The sequence below is a fragment of the Ambystoma mexicanum genome, chromosome 14 (genome assembly GCF_040938575.1).
Source record: "Ambystoma mexicanum isolate Mex_15411 chromosome 14, UKY_AmexF1_1, whole genome shotgun sequence".
Taxonomy (NCBI): Eukaryota; Metazoa; Chordata; class Amphibia; order Caudata; family Ambystomatidae; genus Ambystoma; species Ambystoma mexicanum.
This window is the reverse complement of record NC_090940.1, coordinates 88415480-88430333: the sequence shown is the minus strand read 5'-3', so window position 1 is coordinate 88430333 and position 14854 is coordinate 88415480. Positions and strand designations below refer to the sequence as shown.

Sequence of the window (14854 nt, the reverse complement as noted above, 5' to 3'; positions counted from 1 at the left end):
CCCCTCTGCACTTGCACATTCTGAACACTCACAAGGCATAGTAGGTTTGTCTCCCCTCCATTTTTATTCCCATTATTTGTTTGTACTATTAATTCAATTATTCATTTTTGCTGTAATTCATTGTCTACCTTCCCATGTCTACACCCTGTTTGCCCTGTGGGCGCTTTGAAACAATTCTGCTAATTGTATAAGCACCTAACAAGTGACCAATAAATAAATAAGTAAATAAATAAATAAATGAATAAACAATCCGTTAACACTGTCATACTCTACCAGGCAAAATCACCTGAAACCTGAAGTGACCTCTGTCTTTGTGGAGCTGTCCAATTCCCATGAGGACTGGGATCCTGCCTGGTTTTCAGGATATCCCTAATTTATATTCATGAGGAAAACGTGCATACATTTAGAATCATTGTATGCAAATGAATCTCATGAATATTAATGAGGGATATCCTGAAAACCCGACATGGATCCGGCCCTCAAGGCCTTAAGCAGGACAACCATGTGGTAGATGATCTCACACCCTGACAGATATCACCATTGTTTGATATGCGGGCAGTGCACAGTGACAAATACGTGCTTTTCAAGAATGAGTCTAGTGTATGTGTACGTGGAGCCAAGTGGTGGCTGACCAAACAAGGGGCTATCATTGTGGCTCTTGGCCCCTGCAGCAATAGCTATATTCACCCTCAGCATGCCGGCAAAGGATTACGTACCGTTATTGTGGCCTTCACAGAGAAGTTGCAAAAATCTAAAGAGATCCCGGGTAAACTCATCGTTCTGTAGCACTTTCTCACCTTGGGAAGAAAAGAACATGTCAGTAAGGCGTGAGGGTAGCAATGATACACGGTTGCATGCAGCGGAGCACTAGGCAGGAAAAGGCCCTTCTAGCAAGTGATTAACAAAGCTTCGACATACGATTAGGGAGAGGGATTCGTAAGACCATAGGACCATACGTATGCAATATGACCATAAGAAGTCATCAAGGACTCATACATTTTGTTGGTGATAGATCGTCTGCACTAAGAGGCCATGAAACACCACACATGGTGTTTAACGAGATTGGTGGGCGTGTTTTAAGATCTGAAAAGGACCTAAGAATAGTGAAGCACTACTCCACCTCTTTTTCCTCTTACCTTCCGGAATCTTTCCTCATCTCAGAGCCCCTCTGCTCACACTGATCCTCAAGTTTGATATCTTCCCCACTGGCTGCCTTTCACAACCTTTCACAAGTCTTATTCATCTACCAATCTGCCTGGCAACGTGGCGCTTTAACAGGATCCTGGACTTCGACCAGACAACAGCACCCCTGAACACCCTCAAAGAGCACACTAACATCATATCATGAGGACATTTGCATGAATCCCGGTAGGGGGGAATTCACTGCAATCAAAGGTTTTACAGTAATTCAGAAAACCAGGCAGACCTATTTACAAGAAGAGGCAAACTGACAAATATAAAAAAAGACCTCTCATGGGCCGGTTGGGCAGAACCCCTCATTCATGTGTCCACTCCTATCCTTTCAGTTTATTGTACAATCCTTGCTTTCATGCCAATGTACATATATAAAAGACACTATAACTAATATACATGGATTTGCCCAAGGTTTTTATTGAGTGCGCTCATACCAAGCTCTGGGCATCTACCCTGATACACGCTTGCATGCATTAAGATGTGTGTTCTCTGAAAGGAAAAGGAATCTCAAGGTGTTAATTTCATTTTACTATTCAATTTGTTCTCCTAAAGAAGAGGTTTTAGCAGGGACAGGCATTTTCTACACAGAGGCGGACAGTGATATTAAGCCTGCAAGCTAAGGATACCGATGAAGAGTGAGTTGAAGCTCGGTCTTCAAGATTCCAATAGTAACTAAGAACACGTCTGCATGTTCATTCCAAATAGTGCATTGGAGTTGACACTATGGGGCAGCTACTAGGTTCCAGGATGAAGAAGGCCTATCCTCAACAGGATTACAAATCCTAAACACGTGGATAGAAACCTCGATTTACCATTCACAAGAAAAGCCTACTCACGTTTTATTGTGAGGGCTCTTGGACTGGCGCTCTAACACTCTGATTATCAGATTTCTATAAGTTACAGGTGTCTGCAACTGTTAGCTCTCCTGGTGTTTTGGGCTATAATTCCTATCAGCCTTAGGCAGCATAGTCAACAGTGAGGGATCATTGGAGTCCAGAACATCAGGGCAGCAGAAGGTTGCAGACAGGCCTAGAGAAAAAACTATTTTAGGGGATGCTTCAGCAAGCCTCTCTGGAGGATACGAATTGAACCTTTTGAAAATTGAACTGCACAAGAAAGGAGTCAGGACCTTTGCAAATACAGTGGTGTACTAGGGCCCCAAGAAAGGGGCAGTGTTGGGAAGAGTCAGATATATACCAGGCAATACCAGGCATGCAACTAACTCAACCTTACCCATTCCCCTCAGAATTTCCGAGGGTTTCTTAACTATCAGATGTTCTAACTTTCCTGAGAATCATCTCACTTCGGGGTCATCAGACAACGCCTTAAAACAAGCAGGGATGATAATTGTCCACATTCTGGTCCCAGTGCCTCACGTCGATGAACAGTCATGTCAGCGAGCAGCTTCATTTCTTTCAGGAGGCAAAATACACTTGTGGGTAATGAGTTGATCTGCAAGCCACATGGAGAGTTATCTTTCGGCTTATGGATTCCATGTTCCTTGCAGCTTAGCAAGGTTTCCAGTGAATCCCTTAGTAGTTTCACACAGGTGGAATTTACTGCATGATGCAAGGAGGAAAGAGCCAACCAAAAATCAACAGCATAGAACATACACCCTGAGCAACTGCTGGAACATTCGAGGCCATAGAAGACGACAGGAGGCTTAACGTAGAAGTCCTTAGAGTTAGTGGCAACAGGAGAGCTCCAATAGGGATGTGTCCACAATCCCATGGAACGGGAACCATTTGATATCTGCACTTTGGTTTCCCGTCGTGAAGCTGTTGTCAAGGTGAGAGGAACACATGCTGGTTAAGGGAGCAGCTGTGCACATTGGCAACCCAAGGATTTTTGAATTTCCTGTGATCATACCCATAAAAAGATACACCAGGATTTGACAAATTACTGTGTTATTCAACTCCTGTATCCTTTGTTTCCAAAGCACACTCATGGCGATGACCCGTTGTCATACTGTGATACTTCGACAGTCAGGCAGCAGGACACTTCTGAGGTGGAAGAGATCAGTTCCTGCAAAAACGAGTAGGGCCTCATTACGACCCTGGCGGAGTGGGTTTACCCCAGCGGTATTCGCGGCGGACCCTTCCGCCCTACTACGAGTTCCCGTAGCGCCATGGAGCCGTTTTCCGCCTGGTTTTTCCGGGCGGAGAAATCCATGGCGCTACGGGACCTTGTTGTTAACTATGCCACCGTATTTTACGGTGGCGTAATTAACGCCTTCCCCACTCCCATTATACCCTATGGGGCAAAAATGGGAATGGGGAAGGGTAAAATGGGGATTGGGGATTTACCGCCCCGCCAAGGTCGGAATGGGGCGGTAAATCCGCCAACCCCCATGGCGGTATTGGCAGCTTTCCGCCGTGCTCCATGGTGCATATTGCACCACGATTTCCGCCAGGGTCGTAATGAGGGCCGTAATGTCCAGTTTTTGGCTTAGCTTCAAAGGGCCCCTCCTCCCCACCCCCAATGGTAAGGGGTATCCAACACCAGTCCTGTGCTGATTAATTTGTGGGACATGGAAAGACAGTTCACGTGGGAGGGATGGCCTACTCCAGGAAAAAAGAGAAGTCAACAGATAAGCTTGATATGTCTTAGGCCAACTTCAAGATCTCCTGTCATGTGCCTAGCACTGCCTCGAATAGTGTGGCCTTGCAGAGGGTCTGGCATGTCAAGACACAGTCATATTAGAAAACAGGCCTCTCCACCTCTGGCCAATAGTCGTGTCTGAAAAAAGGCCCTTTGGTGGCTATGGAATGGTCTCAATGAGCAGTCGGGCAGATGCGACATTTAGTCTCTCAGAAAATATGAATGGGAACCCCCAGAAATAAACATGCAGGCTGGAAATCTACCTGATCTATACATAGAGTGGATGCTTGTCATCTGCCAAAAGAATCCGATCCATGGACACTGTGCCCACTGTGTTAATGATAGTGACAAGATGCAGGATAACATATTTCCTCGCCCACCTCTTCAGGCTCTAAGCCTGGTACCTCAATGCTTAATTGAGTGGCTGCTTCTTTAATCTAGCCAAAAAGGACAAATGTCAAGGCGTGATACCTTTACGGGGACTAGAGAAGGTACTGACAGCACTGACATCAAAGGTGCTCTAGATTCCTCCGGCTATTGCAGTCTAATCAATGAAGACTCTGAGGTTCCCAGAGTAATCCAAAGAACTTAAATCTTGACCTAAAACATTATCTATCCAGATGGTGTGGCAGTCAGAATGGAGGCCAAAGATCTTCCGGTCGTGCTAGGCAGATATCTCGGGCTTCTCCGTGATTGGACATTGGTGCCACAGGTCTCTCTTTTATAAATTCTATGTTTTTTCTCACAGTGCTGAGCTGAAAGATGATCAGTTACTTCTTAGAGAGACCGAGACCATAACGCTCTACACATTGAGCATCCTGGGCTCGCACTTCCCCATTCGGCGCTGCATAGGATGTCTTCCTGCCCTCATCATGATAAATGTAGAACGTGTCTGGGAAGAACATATGTTGGTCGGGGAGCAGCAACGATCTACCATGAGCATGTTATGTGTTCTCCCTGACTACCATTGCAGAAAGAACCTGTACCATGTGGCATCTAGCAATGGCTGGAACTAGACTTTGATGAGATGTGGCATGGTATCACTCCATATCTAGAGTGAGAGCCTGGTGGAGTTCGCCATCTCACCAGGTCTTGTAGTGAAAGCTTGGTCCGCTTTGACACCTCGCTTGAATCTTAGTGAGATTATGGTGAGCTTTCACGTCTCACCACATCTTGTACTGAGACCCTGGAGAGCTTGCTGTCTATAGAGAGACTCCTGTTTATAGTGACACCCTGCTGGTGCATTTAAAAGAACACTCTGGCCTGGTATCTTCCCAGATGGGGTGTGAAATGTCTCACAGCCATCAAACATGCACACATGGGGCACAAAGTGGGCTGACTTTAGCATCATTCAGATATCATTTTGCAAGGCTGTGGACAAATGTTTAAATGATGTATTGGGCAATTACCACTGTCCTCTTTTAGAAACGAAACATCTTGCCTAGTAGTGTCGGAGAACACCAAGGATTTGCACCCAGACTGAATTGCTTGAATGGAATTCTTCATCAACATTCACTTTGACTCAATTGATGATAAAATGCGTCTATTTCTTTAATAGATTTGCAGTCCAACCCCCTCTACGCGTAGGGGAATGGGTTAATAGACTACAAGCCTCCTGGGTCGTTTTCTGAGGTTTGGCTGGTTTAAGAGGTGCAGGGTTGGGGTTCCTAGGCCTGCATCTGTGGCACACTTAAATGTCACAGAGACAACAGGCCACATCGCAATCTCTTTAAAACCATGGCTATTACACACAAATGCCGTTGTTCACTTAACCCCCCTTCCTACCTTTCAGAGGGAATCCCCAGCAACAGAGCACTTCCCTCTGATCTAATCCTTGTCCCCACCTTCAAAAGGTCAAAAGCAGGAGGCTCCAGCTTTCAACACCTAGCCCCCCAAAACTGGAAAGCCCTCCCCAGTGCACTCAGGAATGAGACATTATATACTGTCTTCCGTAAAAGGCTGAAAACCAAATTGTTCAACTAAGTCTATTTCTGTAACCTGTATCTATCTCTCTTTGGCCTGATGTGCTGTTCTTCTGTAACCACTGAACGCGCATATCACATTCTGCTCTCTATTTCTGTATGCATGGTTGCTTCCCCTTTGTAAACCTGCACTAAGCAATCTTCTCTGTAACAGCGCCACGATGCCCCAGGGCCTCTGTGCGCTATATAAATGTAATTAAATGAATACATAAATAAATACAACATCTACTGCTTCATCAGCAAAGAAAAGCTACCCTGCTGCTGTGTTTCAATCGATTTAGAAAAAGGTTGGCAAAGCAGATGATGAAACGCTGCAAAGTAATGGGCAGACATCAATAAGAGCGGATGGAGATGAAGGGCTCGTACTTGGGCGTACAATCCCCTGCAGACCCCGAGGATAAAGCCTAGGGGCACCGGGAAAGCACATGCGATTAAGAAAGGGTTGTGTTAGGATTAGCAGCACACAGCGGCATTGGCAGGTGCAGGCGCAAAAGGCAAACGTACCACGCTCTCGAACAATCACTGTAAAACCCAGGGAACAAAAAGAGAAGAGAGAAAGAGAGAAAGAGAGTTTAAGAGGGTGTGAGTGATAACGCCACTTGCACTTTGTTCTAAAATGTTACAACACACTGTTAAACGGTATTAGATGTTCCACATTAGATATTAACAAGAGCCTCACAGTTATGAGTATTAATTCGGGATTGAGAGCCTTAAATGCAAAATGAAAGGCCATAAATGGTAGGGGGTGAGGGGGAGGGGGGAATCCTCAATGGAACAGATCAAGTTACTATTTAACCCAGGGTTTGCTAGAATGCAGTCAGCATGGTGCAGCATTTCGTCTCCTTTCTTCTTTGTCAGCAATTTTAAGCTGTCGCATTTTCAAACGGAGCTCTGGAAGTGCTCTGGATTTCTCGGGAGAAACAGTCTTGCTAAATCCACAAAAGCCTGTGTGCGTGGACCTTAGGGCAGAGGTGAAAGTGGGCGGGAACTAAAGCGTACGACGTTCCCTTACTTCTCGTTCTGTTACTTTGCGTAACCCGAGTCAACGTTCCAGGACAGCAACCTGAGCAAAGCCTTTTGAGAAATCTACTTGTGGCAAGCTTTTGTATTATGTGCTGCAAATCGCAGGTCTAAGCTGAGCGAGGGGCTTTTATAGTAAAGAGACTCGTGCTAGACGCTGTTTTTTGTGCAGTGGCTTCACCGTGTACTGAGAGACGGTACAGCAACAGTGATGTTGCATTCGCAACTGCCCTCATTGCACTGACAGCTCACTGGAAACGGACCTTACTGTAGCTGGGAAACGGACCTTACTGTAGCTGGGAAATGCTCATGCTTAACTAACATCCCACGGGGGACTTCAACACTACAGTGAAATGACAATGAGCGTTGCCCCAACCGCAGTGTCATCATACAAGGATCTGGTCTTATTGACGGGACATTGCAATGTCACCTGCCCTCACTGCACTGACAGCTCACTGGAAACGGACCTTACTGTAGCTGGGAATCGCTCGTGCTTAACTAACATCCCACGGGGAACTTCAACACTACAGTGAAATGACAATGAGCGTTGCCCCAACCGCAGTGTCATCATACAAGGATCTGGTCTTATTGACGGGACATTGCAATGTCACCTGCCCTCACTGCACTGACAGCTCACTGGAAACGGACCTTACTGTAGCTGGGAATCGCTCGTGCTTAACTAACATCCCACGGGGAACTTCAACACTACAGTGAAATGACAATGAGCGTTGCCCCAACCGCAGTGTCATCACACAAGGATCTGGTCTTATTGATGGGACATTGCAATGTCACCTGCCCTCACTGCACTGACAGCTCACTGGAAACGGACCTTACTGTAGCTGGAAGCTTTTCGTACTTCACTGACTTCCCACTGGGAACTTCATTATCACACTGAAATAAGTCTGAGCGCTGCCCCAACTGCAGTGTCATCACACAAGGAATTACTTACAATGACAGCCAAGGACAACTTTCTGAAGCTAAAGTCATGCATTTGGGTCCATTTGCATGGGGTCCTGAACTGGAGATGAACTTCCAGGCATTGCTACTGGGCGGTGGTGTGACACGAGGGACTTATTCTTCCATCACATTTCCGGTGGAAGGCTCAAGTCATGGTTTTATAAACCCATCATAACATTGATGGTGATTGGTTCCATTTATATAAGGTCAAACGTATCACTTTTGTATTGGCACTGTTCCCTTAGATACTAGAAAGCATTATATTGCACAAAACACAACTTCATTGTTATATGCCAACAATTCATAAATGCAAAACCAAACTTCGTATTATTATAAAGAGTCAGTACAAAATCCAGTATCGCCGATCTGTACCCATCTCCCATCCTCAAGGACGGTTCTGAAGTCTTCCGCCCTATCTGGGAAATACTGCGCGGGCTGCAGTGCATCGCTTCCTCCGTGAGGGGACGGGGTGCATTGTGTTGGGGTGGTCTTGGGGCGGAGGGGAGAGGAGGCCATGGTGGGGGCAGGGGAGTTACCTTAAGGTTTCTGTTCCATCACTGTACTTACACGTTCCTTCTTCAGTCACCATGCCAAGGCCTTCTGCCTTATTCTGCCTCTCAAATGCATTCAAGTCGAGAACACTGTGGACAAAAGAAGAAGAGCGGTTTTGTAGAGAGCTGCCTTTCGCGCGCTGTTGAAGCATCTCTGTAGTACTGCACCCTTCGCTTACATTCAACGACCTTAGCGATGCGCACCCTAGGCATTGATGGGGGGAACAAGGTGTAGTGGGGGAAAGGTTGGGCATTGTCTTCTACGAGAGCATCGATTCGACCTTTCCCTTCTTCTGTACCGTTCTCCTAGGCCTCATGTCCTTGCACTGAAAGCCATGATGTGACATGGATTCCCCACGCAAGGTCATCTCCCCTCAGGAGACTGGTGAAGATTAATTCTCAAAGCAAGGCTTCCCATTTCTGAATTCACACGGCATCGGTGCTAGACTGGAGATCGACGTTGTTCCATTTCATCTACAGGGTTACGCAAATGCAGCTGTAACCGTGCCGTGAGATCGTCAGTTATGGGAGTCAGCCGCTCGAGCATTCGGTTTTTTTTGGCTCGCTTCTGCTGACACCAGTTTCCCCCTCCTGTGGATGCTCTGCTATATTACTCTATAGTAGGGGCCCACAACCTATGGTTCTCCAGATGTTTCGACTACAACTCCCCTGATCACCCACCAGTGACTATGCTGAAAGAGTGAATGGGAGTGGTAATCGGAAACATCAGGAGAGCCAAAGTTGCACACCTCTGCTCTTTGCCTTACACTCCCGAGAGTGGCACCCAAGCCCTTTTTTCAGTAAGGTCAGCACTACCCCTGCCCCTTTCCTTTTCTTCAGTGCAGAGATAGGTAATACAGTCATACCATGTGGGTGCTGTGGTGCTGGAAGATTTGTTAGAATTGGGGTGCTGGACAGTGGCGTTAAGTTGGCCAAATCATAAGGGTTGTGTGAATACCCTAGTACCTACTCTTTTGGTGGCCGCTTGCATGGATGAGGGGGCGCCCGGGCACATTTAAAGCACATTTCCCAAATCTACGGGTAAAATGGGTATAGTGGAGGAGGCATTTATAGAGTACTCATGCTCAATCCCCCTCTCCTGCTCTCTCTCCCTTTCATTTTCCCTCGCCCAATTCATCTCCAACCCCCCCACCCCTAGTCCTACCCCCCTTCAGTTAATTGCTCTTTCCACTGTTTTATTGAATGATTCATGATGTCATTTTTGCTCCCACTGTTATTTGATGTTGTTATCTTGTATTTTGTTGTTCCATTGTACACGCCTTGGTGTAAAGCGCTCTATAAATAAATAAATAAAAATTGCTTGTAGTCCTATGGAATCACCAGAAACAACAAATAGTCTTACTCTCTATATGCAACTTGTCATGACCTATTTCAAAGCCAAATCACTGGCACATGATGAATTGATTTGCAACTCGGATCAGAATTATGTCTGTCCCCTTCATGCCCTGATGCTGTAGGAAAATGTCCATGTATGAGCAGTACTTGTGCCTAGCTCAACTTGTATACCATGCCAATGACCAATCATTAACACAGTGTCATGGCACCTAATGGAGATCAATAAAACTGTTCTATGATGAAAAGGTCATCCATGCCACAAATAAATCACCCTCAGAAAAAGTATGGGAATTTGAAATAGTGGAACATAGGAGTACCATGCATTAGGAAAAGTGTGCCCCACAATAATGGACGAAGACTGTGACAAAGTCCTCGGCCTGACTCTGGGTACATCTAGTGGGGTTAACATGCTCCTGGGTGCCTCCCCGACCTAATGAATGATGGGTTAGGGCTAATGTAGGAAAGGTCACCTGGCCACCCTCATTAAGACCCCATCACTGGCCAGGGGGCAATCACATGCAGTATCCCTCCTTGTTCCGTAGCAGAGAGACCTCAGGTAAACTCAGACCATAACGCCCTCAAGATACCATGCCCCAATTTCATCAGCGAGCAAAATTGTCCTATGAGCATTTATTTCCCCAAAGATGTCTGTGTCCCTTTAAAGGAGAACGCTCCTTCTGTTATTCTGTGATAATTGACAAGTCATCTGCATATGCTAGAATTTCTACCCAAGAGTCATACTACGCAATCGAAGAACAAGTTAATTTACCCGTGGTAACTTTCTTTCAATTGGATGTTCCTCCCACGTATTCCTCATCTTCTGATATCTCCATACCCAGCTTTAGCTGCTTTAGAAATATTTTCCAGCAGGGAGTGATGCATGTCGATGCCTGTCGACTAGATGTCCCTCGAGCGCCTCCATCTCGATGTCGACGTCATCACTGGTATATAGCGTATGCAGCAACCATTGTCTTCGGTCCCGTTTTTATGCGTATTTCCAATTTACTTTTGGATGTACCTTATGTCAAACAGTTACTCAACTCAAAAGAGAGTAAACTGCAATAACAAGGAAATTCTACTGCAGGGTAGGCTGGGAGGGGTGATGAGGAATACATGGGAGGAACATCCAATCAAAAGAATGTTACCACGGGTAAGTAACTTGTTCTTCGAATGAATTGTGTCCTCCCACGTACTCCTCATCCTATGATAGACTCCCAAAGCAGTGTTTTGCATTTTTTGAGGAGGGAGTCGAAATTTTAAGCTCCAAATAAGAATGCAGGGGTTCCTTATTGGCTTGTGTGTACAAAATGTAATACCGCCTTCCCAACACCACCTTCCGGGCCTGAGGAAGAGTCCAGACTACAATGCTTGGTGAATGTGTGGACGGAGGACCGTGTGGCCACTGCACAAATATCCTGAATTGGGACTCTCCTCTGTAAGGCACAGGAAGTAGCCATGCCCTGGTCGAATGAGCTCTGAGACCCTCAGGAGCATCTTTTCCCGCTAATCTGTAGGATTCAGAAATTCCTAAAATAATCCACCTGAATAAGGTTTCTTTTGTGACCACCATACCCAGTTTATGGCCCGTGTAAACCAATGAAAAGTTGATCATCCTGTCTTAACTTAGACATTCTGGATAAGTAGAAGCTAAGTGCACGTCTTGGGTCAAGCCTGTGTAATCTTTCCTTTTCCTTTCCAGGATGAGGTGGAGGATAAATTGACAGAAGTATCGTTTTTTGAGTAAAATGAAACTCAGATGCCATTTTTGGTACAAAAGTATCCTTAAAGAAGACTGAGTAAGGAGGCTTGCAGGATAAGGTATGAAGTTCACTCACCCTACGGGCTGATGTAAGAGCAACCAAAAGGATGGTCTTCAGAGTTAGTAATCTTAGAGGGCAGGAATGGAGCACATGAATAAACTGGAATGGAGCACACATGAGAAATTTCAAAACCAAATTGAGATCCCAAACCAGGACTTGAAATGGGATCTGAGGGAATACATTTGTTAATCCCTTCAGAAATTGTATCACTGGTGGTATTTTGAAGAAAGATATCTCTTCAGAGGAGCACTTAAAATAGATAGCGCTGTCAGATACACTTTATTGTGCCAACCTGGAACCCCAGAATAGCCAGGTGTAACAAGAACAATAACACCATAGGTGTGCTTCATGTAAAAGGGTCCACATTCTTATCCCCGCACCAGCTGCAGACTTGTTCAAACAGCACTAGTACAAGGATTTTGTTGCTGGCCTTCTGGCCGATAGCAAAATCTCCATTATGTTGTCTGGGAGGTCCCAATCCTTATTTCTCAACCTCTCAGAAACCATTCATGCAGGTTGAGTGTCTACACCTCTGGATGGAGAACCCGACCCTCCTCTCACAAGAGATGGTCCTCTCTTTGTGGCAGACATATTGTAGGGCAGATGGACATGTCCAGAGGGAACCCCGTCCTCTTGGCCAAATCCGGAGCAATTAGGATCATGGCTTCCCCGAACTTTCTCAACCTCCTGATCACTTGAGGAATGACAGGAACTGGAGGAAACGTGTACAGGAGTGGAACAGAGGCGTAGCCAGGATTGTCTAACAAGTGGGGCCTGAAGGTAATGTAGTCGGGCCCACTGCAGTGACATTAACATCTGTAAATGCCCAAACATCTCTGCTGAGTGGGCATTTACAGATTTTGGGTGGGCCTTGCCCGCTCAGGCCCTACCCTGTCTAAGCCTCTGGAGTGGAAACTCCCAGTCCACTACAAACACATTCCTTAGAGCTCCTCTTGGGGGAAATTCCCTGGAGCAGTACACCTCGCACTTCTGGTTGACACCAGTCATTAACAGGTCCACTTATGGGGTTCCCCCAAGGGCGAAGATCTCTAAAAGGACTTCCTGAGTTAGTTCCGACTCGTGGGAGACAGTGCTCTGCCTGCTCAGAGCTTCCGCCGCTGTGTTCTCCTCTCTGGCTAGATGAACTGCTGACAGGGAGATTCCTTCTTGAATTGCCCAGAACCAGAGCTGCATTGCTTCTCTGCACAGTGGTAGTCACCCTACACCTCCTCTCTTGTGGTAGTACATGGTCACTTTGTTGTCCGTCATTATCAGGACATTGCTTCCCCGTACAGAGGGCAGAAAGTCTGTTTGCCTTCAGCACCAAAAGGTTGATGTGTAGTTTGGACTCTGATGGAGTGAGGCATCCGTAACTACTGTTATCTCCGGCCATGGTTGCCAAAAGGTTCGCCCTTCAGAATGTTTTCCTCGCAGGCCCACCACAGAAGGTCCTGTGCAACTCTGCTTGGAACTTGAAGGTCTGACATCCTGTCTGAGAAGTGGGACCATTGAGTCTCGAAAGCCCATTGGAGAGTTCTCATTCTCAGGTGAGCCTCTGGCACCAGGGAAATACAGGATGCCATGAGGCCGAGCAACCTCAAACAATGAAAGGCTGGAAGACGCTGGGCACACTGGAATTTGGTAACCTTCTGCAGAATGTCTTGAACGCTCACCTCTGATGGCGAGTCCTTTCCCATGGCTGCTTCTAGGACTGCCCTGATGAATTGGAACCTTTGAGGTGGTATTAAGTGGGGTGTCCAGTCAAAGTTACAAATACAAAGTTTCAAAATTCAATATGTTCGAAACAATAGGATGGAAAACAAAAATTAGAATGACTTTTTTTTATGTATTATTTATTTTTTGGTTTCGTATAGGAAGAATTAGTGGTATTTCCCCCAAAAAACATGGATTTGGTTTAGATCCTTTTGGTTCGAAAGTATTGCATTCAATCCTTTTGTATTCAAACCTTTCACTATAAACCTTATGTGGGACTTCTTGAAGTTGAGGGTGGAGCCCAGCCTGTGGAGGGAATGCCAGGTGGAGTTTGTATGTTCCAGGACCTGTTTGGGAAAACATGCCCTGATAAGCCAATCTTCTCTGACCTCTTTGATTCGACAGTCCCCTCCCTCTTCCAACTGAGGAGCGATATCGAAAGGACCTGCCCCTCCAAGCCTTTCCATTGGTGTGAGTTTGTGAGGTCTGCAGCTTCTTCAGGTTCTCGTCAGCCTTGCTGCCAAATAAATCTGTGCAGTCAGGGGGCATGTTAAGAAGTCTGTATTGCACATCAGGAGTAAAACTAGTCTTTCTCAACCAGGCAACTCAGCGCATTACAGTGAAAGCCACCATAACTCTGCTGATACTGTCAGCAGAGTCGAGAACAGTCTGAAGGGATTCGCACATTGCATCCTTCCCATCCTTAACGATGGTAGCCACCATCAATATACATTCCCATAGGGTAAAAGTGAATTTAGCCACTACACGTGGCATTTGCCGACTTAAGGGCCATACTTTCTGCAGAGAAGACCCTTTTTGCCATAGCATCATTGCATGTGTCATCCCTGTCGGGGGACATTGTTGGGTATGCATTCTGTTTCGATGTGGATGTGGCGGCCTACGCCACCAAACCTTTTGCAGTTGGATGTTTACTTAGGTAACAGGGGTCACTGCTTGAAGTCCTGTATTTGTTACCTTTTTATTTACTGCTGGAATTAATTCTGGTGTCTTCCAGTTGGCATTGGCACGCCTTTGTAAGGCTTCATGAAAGGGAAGAATAGGGTCCTCCTGGGGTGCCTTATCTAAAATATCTGTAAGATCATCCTGCTCAAAAAGTGGTACAGGCCAACTCGATCCCAGATATTCTATTACTCTAGACATTAGTTGTCTGTATGACCCATCAGCATGTTCTAAGGGATCTGGTCTTCCAAATTCAATTTCGGGAGAGGTGTCTATCCCACTTGCAGTTTGCAGAGTGTCATGCAGATCTTTTATCCTTGACTCCTCTGATATCAGAGCCTCTGGAACACCTAGTGTTCCATATTGCAATCCAAAAGGACGTGATTCATCAGAAGATGGCTAATTTTCCTCACAAATTTAAGAAAGTGACTTTAAAAAGTCTTCCCTTGGCAGTGGGGTGAAACAGTCTATAGTTTTTTCAAACTCTTTCGAGGATTTTGTCATATGGGTCAAAAATGGCATTGAAGTCTTCGACGCTGTCGATGTCGAGGGCTTCGTCAGCTGAGGTGTTGAAGATTTTTTGGACAATGATGTCGAATCTTTCAGCGTCAATGACGTGGAAGATTTCCCTTTCGAAGGAGTTTTTCTCTCAACTTGATGGAACCGCCAAAGGTTCCCGAGGAGTTTTCTCCTGGACATC

The 14854-nt window shown here is 45.9% G+C and overlaps 1 protein-coding gene across 7 annotated transcripts in view; it reads right to left on the bottom strand.

The window, feature by feature from the left end:
- The window catches only part of RYR3 (ryanodine receptor 3), a 1751462-nt gene that overhangs the window by 327441 nt on the left and 1409167 nt on the right, over window positions 1-14854 (bottom strand). For 5 of the 7 annotated variants that reach the window (XM_069638568.1, XM_069638566.1, XM_069638567.1 and 2 more), the window contains 3 exons: window positions 8322-8395; window positions 6282-6299; window positions 717-797 (listed from right to left, as the gene is read on the bottom strand). In XM_069638568.1, coding sequence (XP_069494669.1) covers window positions 717-797; window positions 6282-6299; window positions 8322-8395 — 173 coding nt within the window. The remainder of the gene's footprint in view (window positions 1-716; window positions 798-6281; window positions 6300-8321; window positions 8396-14854) is intronic. The other 2 variants (XM_069638573.1, XM_069638572.1) reach the window with 1 other exon arrangement.